This window comes from Pongo pygmaeus, chromosome 9 (genome assembly GCF_028885625.2).
Source record: "Pongo pygmaeus isolate AG05252 chromosome 9, NHGRI_mPonPyg2-v2.0_pri, whole genome shotgun sequence".
In the NCBI taxonomy this organism is placed as follows: domain Eukaryota; kingdom Metazoa; phylum Chordata; class Mammalia; order Primates; family Hominidae; genus Pongo; species Pongo pygmaeus.
The window spans coordinates 74,238,997-74,253,367 of NC_072382.2; the positions used below are offsets into that span (position 1 = coordinate 74,238,997).

The 14,371-nt window shown below is 54.0% G+C and overlaps 1 protein-coding gene across 4 annotated transcripts in view; it reads left to right on the forward strand.

Annotated features, from left to right (window-relative positions):
• The window catches only part of P2RY6 (pyrimidinergic receptor P2Y6), a 33,238-nt gene extending 19,243 nt beyond the window's left edge, over window positions 1-13,995 (forward strand). For 2 of the 4 annotated variants that reach the window (XM_063672060.1, XM_054440887.2), the window contains exons 2-3: window positions 11,885-11,970; window positions 12,683-13,995. In XM_063672060.1, the coding sequence (XP_063528130.1) occupies window positions 12,717-13,703 (987 nt within the window). In that variant the 5' untranslated portion in view covers window positions 11,885-11,970; window positions 12,683-12,716 and the 3' untranslated portion in view covers window positions 13,704-13,995. Of the gene's footprint in view, window positions 1-8,945; window positions 9,077-11,884; window positions 11,971-12,682 lie in introns of those variants that run through there. The other 2 variants (XM_054440888.2, XM_054440886.2) reach the window with 2 other exon arrangements.
• The last annotated feature ends 376 nt before the right edge of the window (window positions 13,996-14,371 follow it).

Sequence of the window (14,371 nt, forward strand, 5' to 3'; positions counted from 1 at the left end):
CGAGGGGTCAAGGAAGACATTTTGCTCAGATGAGAGAGAGACTGGGGAGTGGGAAGTGTTTGGGCTGAGGGGAAGGAACCAGCAGATGCAGCACGGGGAGGGTGCTGAAGAGAGGGCAGGAGGTGGTACCTGGGGTCCCACGGGGCTATGGATGGGTGAGGAGAGAAGTGGGACAGTGGGAAGCTGGGACAGTGGGAAGCTGAAGGCAGTCCCTCTGAAAGGCTGTCTGCTCTGAAGGAGGAGTTGAGGGCTGGTAGGGTTGAGGGTATGGGGCTGACAAGAAAGATGGGGCCAAGGCTTAGAAGACAGAGGAGGGAGGATGCCCTAGGACAGACAAAAGGTTGGGGACCCAGCCAAGTGGGGCAGTGACAGGGTCTGCAGGGCCTCAGGCACTCAACCGAGTCATGTCCTCCAGCTCTACTCAGCCCCACAGTGCAGGATGGAGCAGTCTGGTGGCACCATGAATGAGGGACACGAATTGACTGGTTGTGTTCATGGGAATCCTGGGTCCTGGTGGGGAGGCCTAGGCTGGCAAGGGAAGAGAGAGAAGCCAGGAAGATCCTGGGCCAGGGCCCTGGTGCAGAGGGAGTGATCCTGTGCAGGGAGGTGAGGGTACCAGAGAAAACCTCAGGCAGGGCAGGAGGGAGATGCAGGCTGCCTAGCCCTGCCAGGCCAAGTTCTAGTCACCCATCTCAGCTGGGACTGTTCACAGCCCAAATCTCACACACATGGCCAGGCAGAAGCAGCCCCAGGGCTGGCTTAAAGGCCTTTGGTGCTCACATTTAATCTCTATCTGCTCCCAATCCCCAATAAACACATACTCTTAAGTACAAACTACAGCTTGCTATATGAATAGCCTCAAGCCAAGACCCCTGTGCACCCAGTCCTCTCTGTGTAGACATAATTGAACCACCTCTGGAATTTATTTGTTCATTCACTCAACAAATATTTATTGAGAACCTACTATATGCCAGACACCGTCCTAAGTACATGCAGCAGTGAAAAAAACCATGAAAACCCCTGCCCTGGTGGAGTTTATGTTCCAGTCAGGAGAGAGAGACAATAACCAATAAATAAGTAGAACAGTGTGTTAAAAGATTTTAAATGCTAAGGAGAAAAATAGAGCAGAGAAGGGGCATAGGAATCACACATGTGCATGTGTTGGGTAGGGGGTTATAATTTTAGCTTAGAGTGGTAGGAGAAGGTCCCATGGAGAAGGTGTCATTCCAGTGACCACCTGAGGGGGTCTGTCCTACGTCCCTTTTTTGAGACAGGGTCTCGCTCTGTAGCCCAGGCTGGAATGCAGTGGTGTGGATCATAGCTCACTGCAGCCTTGGCCTCCCAGGCTCAAGCGATTTTCCCACCTCAGCCTCCCAAGTAGCTGGGGTTACAGGCACACGCCAACACACCCAGTTAATTTTTAAACATTTTTTGGTAGAGACAGGCTTTCTCTATGTTGCCCAGCCTGGTCTCGAACTTCTGGGCTCAAGCGATCCTCCCGCCTTGGCCTCCCAAAGTGCTGAGATTCCAGGCGTGAGCCACCACACCCAGCCTGTCCTGTGTTCTTCACGCACACTCCACAGCAGGAGCCACCTGTCGCCTGCTGACCTCCTACATTGCACTCTGAATGAGGTAGTTGCCCCTGACTTTGATCTCTTCCTCCCAGGCCACCTCTCACAGACACCCACAAAGCCCTCTTCCTCCCACACTGGACTGGCCACAAACAGGCCAGTTTGAGGGTGAAGATTTGGGGTTTGGCGACAGGCAGTCCAGCTGATTGGAAGATCACTGACAGATTGGTGGCCCTGACAAGCAACTAAGCTGTTGGGGGCCTTAGTTTCCTCTTCCCAAAAGAAGAGACCATACCCCCCTTACAGGCCCCAGGCAGACAATGAAACAGGACAGAGGGTAGCAAAGGGTTTTGTCTTCAGGTTTGAAAACAGCCACAGACCACGGCCTCATCCTTGAGGATCCACCACTAGGTCTCCCAGGGCCTGGACATGTGCCTGAAATTGCCTGGTGAGAATGAAGACCAATAGATGGATGGTCTTGGGACAATCTCTGCAGGGAGTCCTGGGGCAGCCAAGCTCTATGGCCCCAGAGGCAAGCTGGACTGGTGTGGGAGAGCAGTCACTAGGGACAGATCTTGGGGCTTGGTGTGACAAAGCATATCTCCCAGTGAGCTTTCTCAAGGTGGAATGCAGTGGCCTAGGAGAGGAGTGAGCTCCCTGTAATGGGAAGTATGCAGGCAGGGGCCAAACAAGCCCAGTCTTCTGAGAGCCCTCTTCTCTGAGGGGATGGTGGGGAGACCTCTGGGTCAGGTGACCTTAAGGCCTCCCTAGCCCTGAGGGTCCAGAACTCAGAGGCCTGTCATTGACCCCTGGGTCCAGCTGGATGTCTTATCTCTGCCAGGTGGGCTCAGGCCCTAGGAAGAGCTAGGGATGATCAGAGCAGGAATCAAGGCAGGGGCTGCCTTTCACAGGAGGGGAAGAGTTCCCTGAGGCTCCCCCTCCACACCCAAACCTTACCTGTACGAGTTGTGGACAAAACTGCCTACCTTCGGGCCTCAGGGTCTGCTTGGGAAATGGGCAGGATCATAACCCACAATAACCACTTGGCAGGGTTGGTGGTCTGCCTTTCCTGAGGTGGGGACTGGGGGATCCAAGCAGTCTCAGAGGTGCTACTCCTGAACCCATTACCTTCATTCTCCTTGACAAATCTTCTCCGTCATCAGTCAAGACAAAGATTAAAAAAAAAAAAATGGAACCAGGCAGCACCGAGGACAGAGCCCCGGGGCTCATCTTTATAGACTGGATCCAGTCATCCAACATTTCCCAGTGCCTCTTGGGCCAAAGCCTGTACTGGTCTCTGAGGCCCCAGAAGCAAAACAGACCTTGTCCCCAGTTCCTAGCAGAGTTAGAGAAGGAAAGGGAGGGAGTCTGACACCGCCCCTTCGGCTGGTCTTCTTCTCTGCCCTGACTCCTGACCTCCATTTCTTTGTCCTTTCTTAAGCCACTCTTCCTGAGAGACAGGGTGTCATGGTGGATTTATAGTGCACTTTGGGCAAGTTCCTAACCTCTCTGGCCTCATTTTTCTCGTAGAGAAATATCACCTCTCTTCCTGGGCACAAGGTGCAGATCTACAGGCAGGACTCCTAGTTTCAAGTGACAGAATCCTAGGTTAAATGGATTGAGGCAAAAAGGGAGTTTATCAGCCTATGACACCAAAGGTAAAACCTCAGGCACAGCTGAAACCAGGCACTCAATGCTGTTCTCAGGAAATGATGCATCCCCATCTCTCATCTCTGCCATTCCTTGGCTTTCTATGTGGACAGTCTCCTCCCTGGTGGCAGTATCTCCATCGCCCAGGGCAGTGCCTGGAACTTAGTTCACTTGGCTCCAGTAGCTCCTGCCTCACTTTCTATTAGCTTTGCAAATGTTGTGGAAGACCTGTCTCCTTCCCGATGCCCCAGTAAAAGCGCCAGAATTGACTCTGAGGCATGCAGTGAAGGTCACTCCTCCATCCAGAGCCAGTTACAGGCCTGAGGGGCCCACTCTTCTCTCATTGGTAGGCTTAGATCACAGACCCATCACTCCCAGATCCCCAAGACTCTAGATGGGAGAAGGGGGATCCCCCAAAGGAAAATCAGAGGGCAGCGTCGTCATCATAAGAGGGGGTCTGGGAACTGGGTGGGAAAAAGCTACAGAGGGGCTGAACAATGACTGCCAGGCTAGCCAGGTGGCTGGACCTGGGCCATCTCTTCCCCCACAGACTGGAACCTGGTTATCTGGGAGGATGGGCGGATCCTGAAGGCACTAACTGTGGCCATCAGCCAACTGCACTACTTGCAGCTAAGCAGCAGGTTCCTTCTCAAAGGGAGAACAAAGTGGCCTCTCCCACAAGGAGACAAACAAATGGGACAGCCTGGTGGTCCAGGCAAGGCACAGAGAGCTTCTCCCACTAGCTCCAGGGGAGAGTTTTTTAGGAGGCCCTGGGGATCTCCTGGAGCACTGGATGGGAGGTGCAGTGGCCCTATAGGCGTGGACTTATACAGGCTGGGCACCACAGGCTGTCCCTCTGCTGTGACAGGCTGCCCTGTCACAGCTGCTCCCTGGGCCTCTGTGCTATCCACACAGCTCCTCAGTCTCAGGGCTGCCCTTGACCTCTCAGCCCTGTGCCCACCGGGGCCGCGTGGTCTCTAACCCTCTTCATTCACATTCCCAAGAAAGAACCTCTTGCTAACTTTGCTATGCCTCAGTCACCTCATCTGTAAAGCGGAAACAGTAGTTGTGAAGAGTGAATGAGACACAGCACATGAAGCATTTTGCACAATGCTTGGTGCATCGTTAGTGCTCAATGAATACATGTGTCCAGGTTGTGGTGGGACTCGTGGGTGCACTCTTGGGCAACTGGGGCCCCTCATACATAGTGGGGTCTTGGGAGATGCAAGTTCCATCTTTGCTAAGCTTGAAGAGGCTGGAGAGAAACCAAAGGAAGCAGCCCCAACCCCCAAATTCCCCAAAGCTGCAACTTCCTCTTCCTTTCACTGAAAATGGCTGTTTCAGTTTTAGCTTTAATTCCTGTTGAGTGGGAGGTGAGAAGGGGAAGTGGGAAAGGAGAAGAGAAATCAGGGTCCCTGCCTTCCATGTTCCCTTCTGCCAGGTTTGTCCTTCTGTAGCCAGCAAGATGCCACAGATAGGACCAGAACTCCTCCAGGTGAGAGGACTCTGCTTCCGGTCCTCTGTCTTCTGGGTGCCAGGGAGGCACTGGCATTAGGAATCTGGCCTCAAGCTGGCCTCAGGTGGGCTCCAGGGGCAACCCTGCCTCAGGCTAGAGGCTGCCCAGAGTCAGGATTGGGTTGATGACTGGGGCACAGAGGGTATAGTGACCCTGTACGGTAGGTAGGTACCATAAGTAGCCATGTTTACCCAGGCTCAGAGAGGGTAGGTGGCTCTCCCTAAGTCACACAGCAAGTTGGTGGTCGATCCCAGCCTGTCTGACTCCTCAGGGGAAGGAAGCGAACTCTTGACCCCTGACATCCTGTGCCCTTTCTGCTAACTCACCAGCCAGGGGCCCAGCAAGGGGGTTTCCAGGTCTTTATTTCCCAGCAGGCAGGCAGGCCAAGGTTAGGAAGCCTCTTCCACGTCCAGCGTGGTCTGAGCTGGTTCCTGCCTCAGCTGGCTGGCAGACAGTGACTCAGGCTTCCAGCTCCTGCCTTTGGCCAACAGGTCCCCTCATCCCCGCTAGATATGAAGGCCTCAGGGGATGGGGGAGGCTGTGGGGTCATGTAAAGTTTATCCTGAGACCATAGGATCTACGCAGCCTGAACGGCTAGGCCCCTTTGTCATTTCTTCCTATGTCTATACTGAGTTGCTCCTGCTCTAGAACTGACCCCATGGTTGTCGCCTGAACTGAAAAAAGGAAACTGGAAGAGGGTGTCTCTGCTGTGAGGTGAGGGGCTGCCGTGTTTTGCCAAAGGTGTACCCGGGTGGAGATGGGCCACGGTGGATGCCTGAGGCCAGGGCCTCTACCTCAGACAGACAGGGCTTGGTGCTGACCCTGTCATCCCTGCCATGTCCCCAGTGGCTCCTGTGATCACATCAACCAGGGTGAGGACCTGAGAACGAGAGCTTGAGCTCATCTGGGGAGGATGAGTGGAAGGAAGGTTGGAGAGTGGGTCAAGAGGAACTGAGACTGGAAACCCAGTCCGGAGGCGGCTCAGTGCCAGCCCCGAGGGGAGGCCCCCCACTGTGGGCAGACCAGCCTTTCCCTCACCCCTCCCTGGCTGTGTGAGGGAGCGGGGCTGGCTGTCCTCTGGCGCCATCTCATGGCTACAGCATCTCAACGCAGGGAAGACCCAACTCCCCTGGATATCCCCAGGTCTGAGCATCTAAGCTCCGATTTCGGGGGAACAATGGAGAAGGGGGCCTTAGAGTCAAGAAGAACGTGTTGAAATGCCACCTGGCTGGGATAGCTTGGAAAACTCACTGGCCCTTCCTGAGCCTTAGTTTCTTCATCTGTAAAGGGGAGGGAATAATCCACCCCCCACCAAATAGCCCAGAACTGCAGATAAAACATCTGGCACAGAATAGGCAATTAAGAAACAATACTGGCCAGGCACGGTGGCTCACGCCTGTAATCCCAGCACTTCGAGAGGCCGAGGCAGGTGGATCACCTGAGGTCGGGAGTTCGAGACCAGCCTAACCAACATGGAGAAGCCCCATCTCTACTGAAAGTACAAAATTAGTCTGGTGTGGTGGCACATGCCTGTACATCCCAGTTACTTGGGAGGCTGAGGCAGGAGAATCGCTTGAACCTGGGAGGCGGAAGTTGCAGTGAGCCGAGATCGCGCCATTGTACTCCAGCCTGGGCAACAAGAGCGAAACTCCATCAAAAAAAGAAAGAAAGAAAGAAAGAGAGAGAGAGAGAGAAAAAGAAAGAAAGAAAGAAAGAAAGAAAGAAAGAAAGAAAGAAAGAAAGAAAGAAAGAAAGAAAGAAAGAAAGAAAGAAAGAAGAAAGAAAAAAAGAAAGAAAGAAAGAAAGAAAAAAGAGAGAAAGGAGGGAGGGAGACGGGCTGGGCACAGTGGTGCATGCCTGTAATCCCAAAACTTTGGGAGGCCAAAGAGGGAGGATCTCTGCCAGAAGAAGACTCTGCCTTGGAGGTTCATGACAGGCCAGCCCCTCTCAGGCCTCCCATCTGAGGCCCCCTCTTTGCAGAGCTCATCCATTGCTCTGGCTTCTATACTTACTTGTTTCTCACAGAGGTTAAGCTCATTCCCCACTTCTGTGCCTTTGCCCACACTGGGCCTCCTATCTGCGATGCCCTCTTCAGCCTTGTTATGTGTCCAGGTCCCTCTGGCCCTTCAGTGCCCAGCAATGGACATGCTTTCTCCATGAGCTTTGCAGGTTACTCCCTCCCAGGTGCACCCATGACCCCTCAGACCTGAGTGCTCCCCCCCGGGCCCTGCCCCCTCCTCTAGGCCTAGCCAGGTCCATGGGCAAAGCTAAGGCCCGGTGAGAGCAAGGCAGTTCCTTGGCTCTGATTCAGTCATCCTTAGGTTCTTTGAAGTCCCAAGCCCTAGGATGCTGTGGTTCCAAGGTCCTGAGAGCCCTCAAACCTAGACTCTGTTAGGAAGGCAAAGAACTAAAAGGCCGGTGGGTAATGGGTACTCAGTGGTTGTTGAGGTGCCAGGCCAGGCCTCTTGTATGTCCTTGAACCCCTGAGAAGAGGGTGAGGAAGGGGCAGCTGGCCTTAGTTTCTTTCTCCATCTGTCAAGTGGGACCCCATGAGCCTTTCCTTCCCCTCTGAGGTTAGTCCAAGTGCTCTTATCTGAGCAGAGCGGTGGGATTAGGGGTCTCCAGATCTGCACGTCTGGGTGGATAAGGCATGATAGGGACAGCTTTGTGTTTCCCATCCATCCAGGTTGCAGGGACTGAGACCACTTAGGCTTCTTACCCAAGCCCTGCCTTGCCCTGCCTTGGGGCCAACACCTCCCAGGAGCCTTCAGAGCTGTTCCCATTCCTGGGACAGTGACCCGCCCTGCTAGGAGTGGGTACGGGAGGTTGTTCCAGGGACCCAGCAAAGGACTGGCTGCTGCCGAGCTGAAGGCCATCTTGCTCTCCTGGGCCACAGCACAGGTCAAATCCAACCAGAAGGTCCACACTCAGTTGGCAGAAGCGACCTCTTAGCACAGGCCTGAGCAAGCAGTAGGTGCTCAATCTGTGCACAACTGACCAAGTGTTTACCAGAAGTTCAAACCTGGTTTTTCTCAGTGTGATCCAAACTTTGGGTTCCCACTCTGTTCCTCAATCCCCTTGCCTGTAAAAATGGCTTTGGGGTGAGATCGATGCCTTTAAAGGCACCTTCAGCTCTGATGCTCTAGGCTCTAGGAGTCTCCTCTGCACCTCCCAGGGTAGAAGATGAGCCGCCCTGAGAGGCACTTCATCCTTCCAGCACACTGGTGATCAGTATGAGCATATTCTATCAAGGAGGCTCAGAGAAGGGAAGGGGCTTGGGGGCAAAGGTGGAGTAAGAACCTGGGCCTCAAACTCCCAGGGCAGCATTCTTTCCCCACACCATCCTCCCCTGCCACCTGCCTTGCTGCCTCAGCTGCTCCAAATCAAAGCCCACTTCCTCCAGGTCGCCCTCTTGGAATGCTGCTTCCCCCTCTGGAGCTGGCCTCCCTGGGACAGTGAGGAGCCACATCTCCTGCTCTGGTCTCCTAACAGCTCTGAGGCCAGTTTGGTGGTGAGGAGGGGCTGGGATGGATGAGGCAGCTGGGTCCTCAGGGGCATCACATCTATCTCCACAGCCCGCGTCCATCACTCCTCATGCGCTCTGCGCCTGCCGTGTGGAAGGGGCAGTCGCTGTGAAATGGGGGAACGTGGGAGGACCTGGTGACACATAGTAGGTACTCGATAAGTGTGTGTGGAGAAAAGGAGAAGAGGGAAGGGAGGGGAGAAGGCGGCTGAGTAAGTTTGTACATAAGTGGATTGCCACATGGAGGGATGGGTAGATGGACATGTTGGTGAGTGAGTTATTGAATGAGGGAAGGAAGGCTAGATGGGTGAGTGAATGGCTGGGAGGAGGAATGGACACCCGTGGCTCTGAGTGTTATAGCTAAAGGAGGAGCCATGAGCTCCCTAATCACTGCCCTACCCATTTGACAGCTGAGAAGACTGAGAGAGGGCTGAGCAGAAAGAAAATTCCTGGTTCTGTGGGGCTGGCAGCCTCTGGTTCTCCCCTACCCCTCCTCCTCTGCCCCCATCCCCCTCTTTCCCCTGCTGGGGTAGGAGAGTGTTCCGGGAAGGACGCCTTTTTTCCACCTCCTTGCTCCTCTAAGCCCAGTTTCCGCCAGGCACTAGGCGTGGTGTTGGGGATGGCAGGGAGCCGGTGGCCCCCACAGAGGCTCTTTTAGTCAGAGACAGCCCTGCCAGGAAACAGAGGAAGCTGCTCACTCTGTCAGAGAGTTTGCAGCCTAGCTGAGGGCAGGAGAGTGGGGAGCCTCAGGTCTGGCTTCCCTTTGCCCCAACACACGTGGGACCACCAGCGTGCTGCAGGGACAGGAGGCTGCCTGTGAGTGTCAGTGCATCTTGGGGCCATGGGTCAGTGCAGGGGTTGCAGGGGGGTGGGGGGCAGGTGGACACAAGGAACTGTGACTTTGGGTAGGTAGGCTAAGTTCAGCATTGACTTAAAGGAGGCCCACAGAGTTAGGAGGCCCAGAGGAAGGGATTCCACCCAGCTGGGGGGATAAAAAAAGGAAGAAGCAAGGTGAGATCTGGAGCTAGATAGACACTTAGGGTTTTGATGAATGGAGATTAGTTGAATGGCACTTCGTGTGAAGGGAACAGTGGAGATGGGGAGGCTGGGAAGGGATTCTGGCTCTCTGGCTGCCACTGGCTGTGTGGGAGTCTCCATGTCTTGGGAATGTGTGACGGAAGAGGAAGGGGCAAGGGCAGAGTGGCCCTGGCGTACTTCAGATAGGACTGGAGGGCTTGGCAGGGTCTTGAATGTCAGGAAAAGGGTTTGGGCTTTTCCCCCAAAGGGCAGAGGGATGCAGAGAAGGATGTAGTCAGAGCCACTTGTTAGCAAGCCCCCCACCATGGGCAGAGTCCAGCCCAGGAAGAGGCTGGGGTCTGGTCTGGTCCAGGACTTAGGACCCAAGAGCTAGTGACAGATGTCAGCGCCAAGGTCAGCTGCTGCCTGGAGGTGGGAGCCAAGAGCACCCTCCTTGAGGCCAGCCCCTGCCAGGAACTGGAAGAACAGCTCAGCTCTCCTAGGTCCTCAGAAAGTATACAAGACAGCCCGGGCAATGGCCAGGCCTGTCTTTCCTGACACAGCCCTGAAGGTTTTCCCAGAGAACTGTGTGCCGGATCCCCTCCTGCAGCCCCCTGTCTCCTTCCAAGAGGGAGTGGAGGGGGTCCCAGGAGGATCAGTCTCACCAGGGTGTGGGAGCAGCACATTGCAGTCCCCAGTCATCTGAGACAGAGTGCTGTCCCTGGGGGTGGGATCTGAGGGTGAAGGCCTCCCAAAGGAAGGTTGAGGGATGCAGCACCCCTCTAGCATGTTCTCCTCCTCACCACAACCCTCTTCCCTCGCAGACTGGTCTCCTCAGACCCTGTGTGAGGAGAGGGGTCAGGGAGGGGCAGAGGCTGCCTCTTGAAGGGCAGCCCCACCGAACCAGCAGTTTTCTTTCTCCTCAGATTTCTTTGTCAGACCCTGTGTGAGAGGAGATCAGTCTGCAAGGACAGAGGGTTATGGTGAGGAGGGGAACATGATAGAGGGGTGCTGTGTTCCTCAACCTTCCTCCTCACCCGGAGTGTCTTTACACTCTTCTCCACCCATGGAAATCCTCCTCAACCACCCAGGCCTTGCTCTGTCTTTCATTCTGCTCTGAAAAGTCTCTTCCATCAGGTGGCTCACACTGGTCTCCTCCATCAGACTAGCATATCTCTATCTGTATTCCCATATCTCCGTGTCCACCTATACACTATGCCCTCATGTATCTAGCTGGCAGGGAGGACTCAGGGAATCCCTGTCATGTGAAAACAAGAGAATGAACATGTGAATGAGAATGGCCTGAACCAATGAATGAAGAGATGAGTGGACATTCTCTACCTGTGCTAATCCTGGCTTCCTGGCTATGCTATGGTGGGCTGCTATGTTTCTTCCTCTGGCCTCCCCATCATGCCTACCTTGTCCTAGCTGGGCACCCAGCACGTCTAGCATATGGGCTAAAGCCCCACAAAGAATCTTTGATAACTGAGAGTGACATGGGATGTGGGCTGCAGACTATAGAATCCAACATTATCATTTTGCCCAAAAATGGGTTAAATAGCTCCACCAAAATGAAATTGCAAGTTGGGACAAATGTATTTTTCTCTAATATAACTTTTTAAAATCCCATAATTTTACTTAGTAGGTACAGTAAGAACAGCAAACACTTGGCCCCATGCCAGGCACTGATCTTCACAACAATCTTATAAGGCAGGTACTATCTCATCTCATTTTACACATGGGGAATCTGGAGAACAGAGGTTAACTAGTATGTCCAAGACCACAGAGCTCATCCGTGGCATAGCTGGGACTTGAACCTGAGCATCTGGATCAGAGTCCATATACTTTGCCTGAACCCTTTACCACCCTCTGAGTGCATTTACAGGACTTCATATTTTTTCTGGGCCTCAGTTTTTCCCATCTGTAAAATGGCAAGAGAGGAGGATTAGATTCACTATCTTAAAGGCCCATTGGATTTAAGTTGTAAATTTTCTCTAGACACCAGTAATATGGCAATGTCAGTTTCGAGGTGAGTGTCTAGGAGTCAGACTTACCCCATCAGGGAACCCCTTAGGGTATTTGTGCTGCTGGCTCTCCCAAAACCCAGCCCGAAAGAATGAGAGGAGGGACAAGATGTAGAATGCAATGGCATGGCATTTATTGAGCACTACTGAATGTCATCACCGCATATTTCACTGATGAGGACACTGTGACATGACCTGCTTCACACAGCACGGAAGTGGGGGAGCAACATTTAAACCCAGGCCTGCCTAGCTCTGAAGTTGGTCATGTAACCTCTACATCCCATGTCTGTGGGCTACACTAAGCTGTTTCTTCTGGATTGGGCAGTTGGGTTCTGGTTCTGACTCTGCTCTGAGTCACGAAGAAAGAAGGAGCAGTCCCTGCCCCTCACTGTGCCTGGATTTCCATCTCTGTAAAGCAAACGGATGACTCCGTCCCTCACCCATCCGCCTTCAGGGACGCTGTTTTCACTCTGGGCACTAGGGGGCGCTGTGTTGTCAGAGGCTCTGCCAAACCTGCCTTTGCAGCCTCAAGTGGAAAGAAGCCTTGGGGAACTGGGTATCACCTCCTTCCCCTATTTTACAGATAACAAGACCTCTGCCAGAAGAACCATGGCTTTGGAAGGCGGAGTTCAGGCTGAGGAGATGGGTGCGGTCCTCAGTGAGCCCCTGGTGTGTGGACCCTTCGTATTGGTTAACTAAGAGTTATCAGGGCCCTTTTCCACCCCAGACCCTGGGCTAAGATGCAGAGAGACACCAGACCTGGCCCCTCTCCTCGGGCGGGTCCCAGTCTGTGAGAGACATGCAGATCCACCATGACCAGCTTCCACACCCCAGTGAGCCCCTGGCAGCCCTGCACAGCATGATTTAGTGCTTCTAACCTCGTGACATTCCTGAGAAGCAGGCGCCGCATTCCCCCTTTTCTCGGGTGAAATGAAATCACCACCTCAAGGTCACATAGCAAATACATAACAGAGTTGGGATTCAAACCCAAGTCCCTCAATCTCCACTAACAGAGAAAGAAACATATGATCAGGGCTTTGAAGGATGAATAGAAGTTCACTAGGAAGGCTGAAAGAAAAAAATATATATATATATATAAATATATATAAATATATAAATATATATAAATACACAAATATATAAATATATATATATAAATATAAACAAAATGAATCAGATTGCTCCCAAGCATGAGCTTTATTGTATCCCAAGTTTTGTCAAAGTGAGGGCTCTGTGGGGCTTCATGGGGTGGTTAGAGTAGTGGAGTTGACAAAGTTGGTGCCCTCACTGTTCAGACAGGAAGATCAAGGTCCAAGGAGGGGCAGGGCCTGCTGGGTGGTGAGTGAGCATGTCACTGACGGGCTGTGTATTGCTTTCCCAGCCTCCCTGAACATAGGAAACTCACCTGGGCAGCCATGGAGTGGGACAATGGCACAGGCCAGGCTCTGGGCTTGCCACCCACCACCTGTGTCTACCGCGAGAACTTCAAGCAACTGCTGCTGCCGCCTGTGTATTCAGCGGTGCTAGCGGCTGGCCTGCCGCTGAACATCTGTGTCATTACCCAGATCTGCACGTCCCGCCGGGCCCTGACCCGCACGGCCGTGTACACCCTAAACCTTGCCCTGGCCGACCTGCTGTATGCCTGCTCCCTGCCCCTGCTCATCTACAACTATGCCCAAGGTGACCACTGGCCCTTTGGCGACTTCGCCTGCCGCCTGGTCCGCTTCCTCTTCTATGCCAACCTGCATGGCAGCATCCTCTTCCTCACCTGCATCAGCTTCCAGCGCTACCTGGGCATCTGCCACCCGCTGGCCCCCTGGCACAAACGTGGGGGCCGCCGGGCCGCCTGGCTAGTGTGTGTAGCCGTGTGGCTGGCCGTGACAACCCAGTGCCTGCCCACAGCCATCTTTGCTGCCACAGGCATCCAGCGTAACCGCACTGTCTGCTATGACCTCAGCCCGCCTGCCCTGGCCACCCACTATATGCCCTATGGCATGGCTCTCACTGTCATCGGCTTCCTGCTGCCCTTTGCTGCCCTGCTGGCCTGCTACTGTCTCCTGGCCCGCCGCCTATGCCGCCAGGACGGCCCGGCAGAGCCTGTGGCCCAGGAGCGGCGTGGCAAGGCGGCCCGCATGGCTGTGGTGGTGGCTGCTGCCTTTGCCATCAGCTTCCTGCCTTTCCACATCACCAAGACAGCCTACCTGGCAGTGCGCTCGACGCCGGGCATCCCCTGCCCTGTGTTGGAGGCCTTTGCAGCGGCCTACAAAGGCACGCGGCCGTTCGCCAGCGCCAACAGCGTGCTGGACCCCATCCTCTTCTACTTCACCCAGAAGAAGTTCCGCCGGCGACCACATGAGCTCCTACAGAAACTCACAGCCAAATGGCAGAGGCAGGGTCGCTGAGTCCTCCAGGGCGTAGGCAGCCTTCATATTTGCCATTGTGTCTGCGGCACCAGGAGCCCATTCAACCATGCGGAGAATTAGAGCTCTGCTCAGCTGGGCATGGAGTAAGATCCCTCACAGGACCCAGAAGTTCACCAAAAACTATTTCTTCAGCCCCTTCTCTGGCCCAGACCCTGTGGGCATGGAGATGGACAGACCTGGGCCTGGCTCTTGAGAGGTCCCAGTCAGCCATGGAGAGCTGGGGAAACCACATTAAGGTGCTCACAAAAATACAGTGTGACGTGTACTGTCATCAAGGGGTATGCTCCGTGCTTTGAGTCACCAATGAAGCGGGTGAGGGAAGATGAGAAGGGGAAGTGAGAGCTTCTGGGAAGGGGCATTTGAGCTGGGTTTTGAGGGATCATTATGAGCTCTCTGGAGAGGAGTGATATTCCATTTATTTAGAAAGCCTTTACTGACATCTTGTGCTTAGGCCTGGGTTGGTTCTGGGGCCCTAGAAGAACCAGTCCTAGCCCTGGTCCATACAGGCTCCCAACTGCTGGAAGTACAGACTGGCACAGCAACATCAGGGTTGTGACAGAGGGAAGCATGACTGGGGGGAGGGGGTACACAGACAGTGCCCATGACCCAGTCCAAGGAGTCAGGAAAGAGCTCTCTGAGGAGGGAGC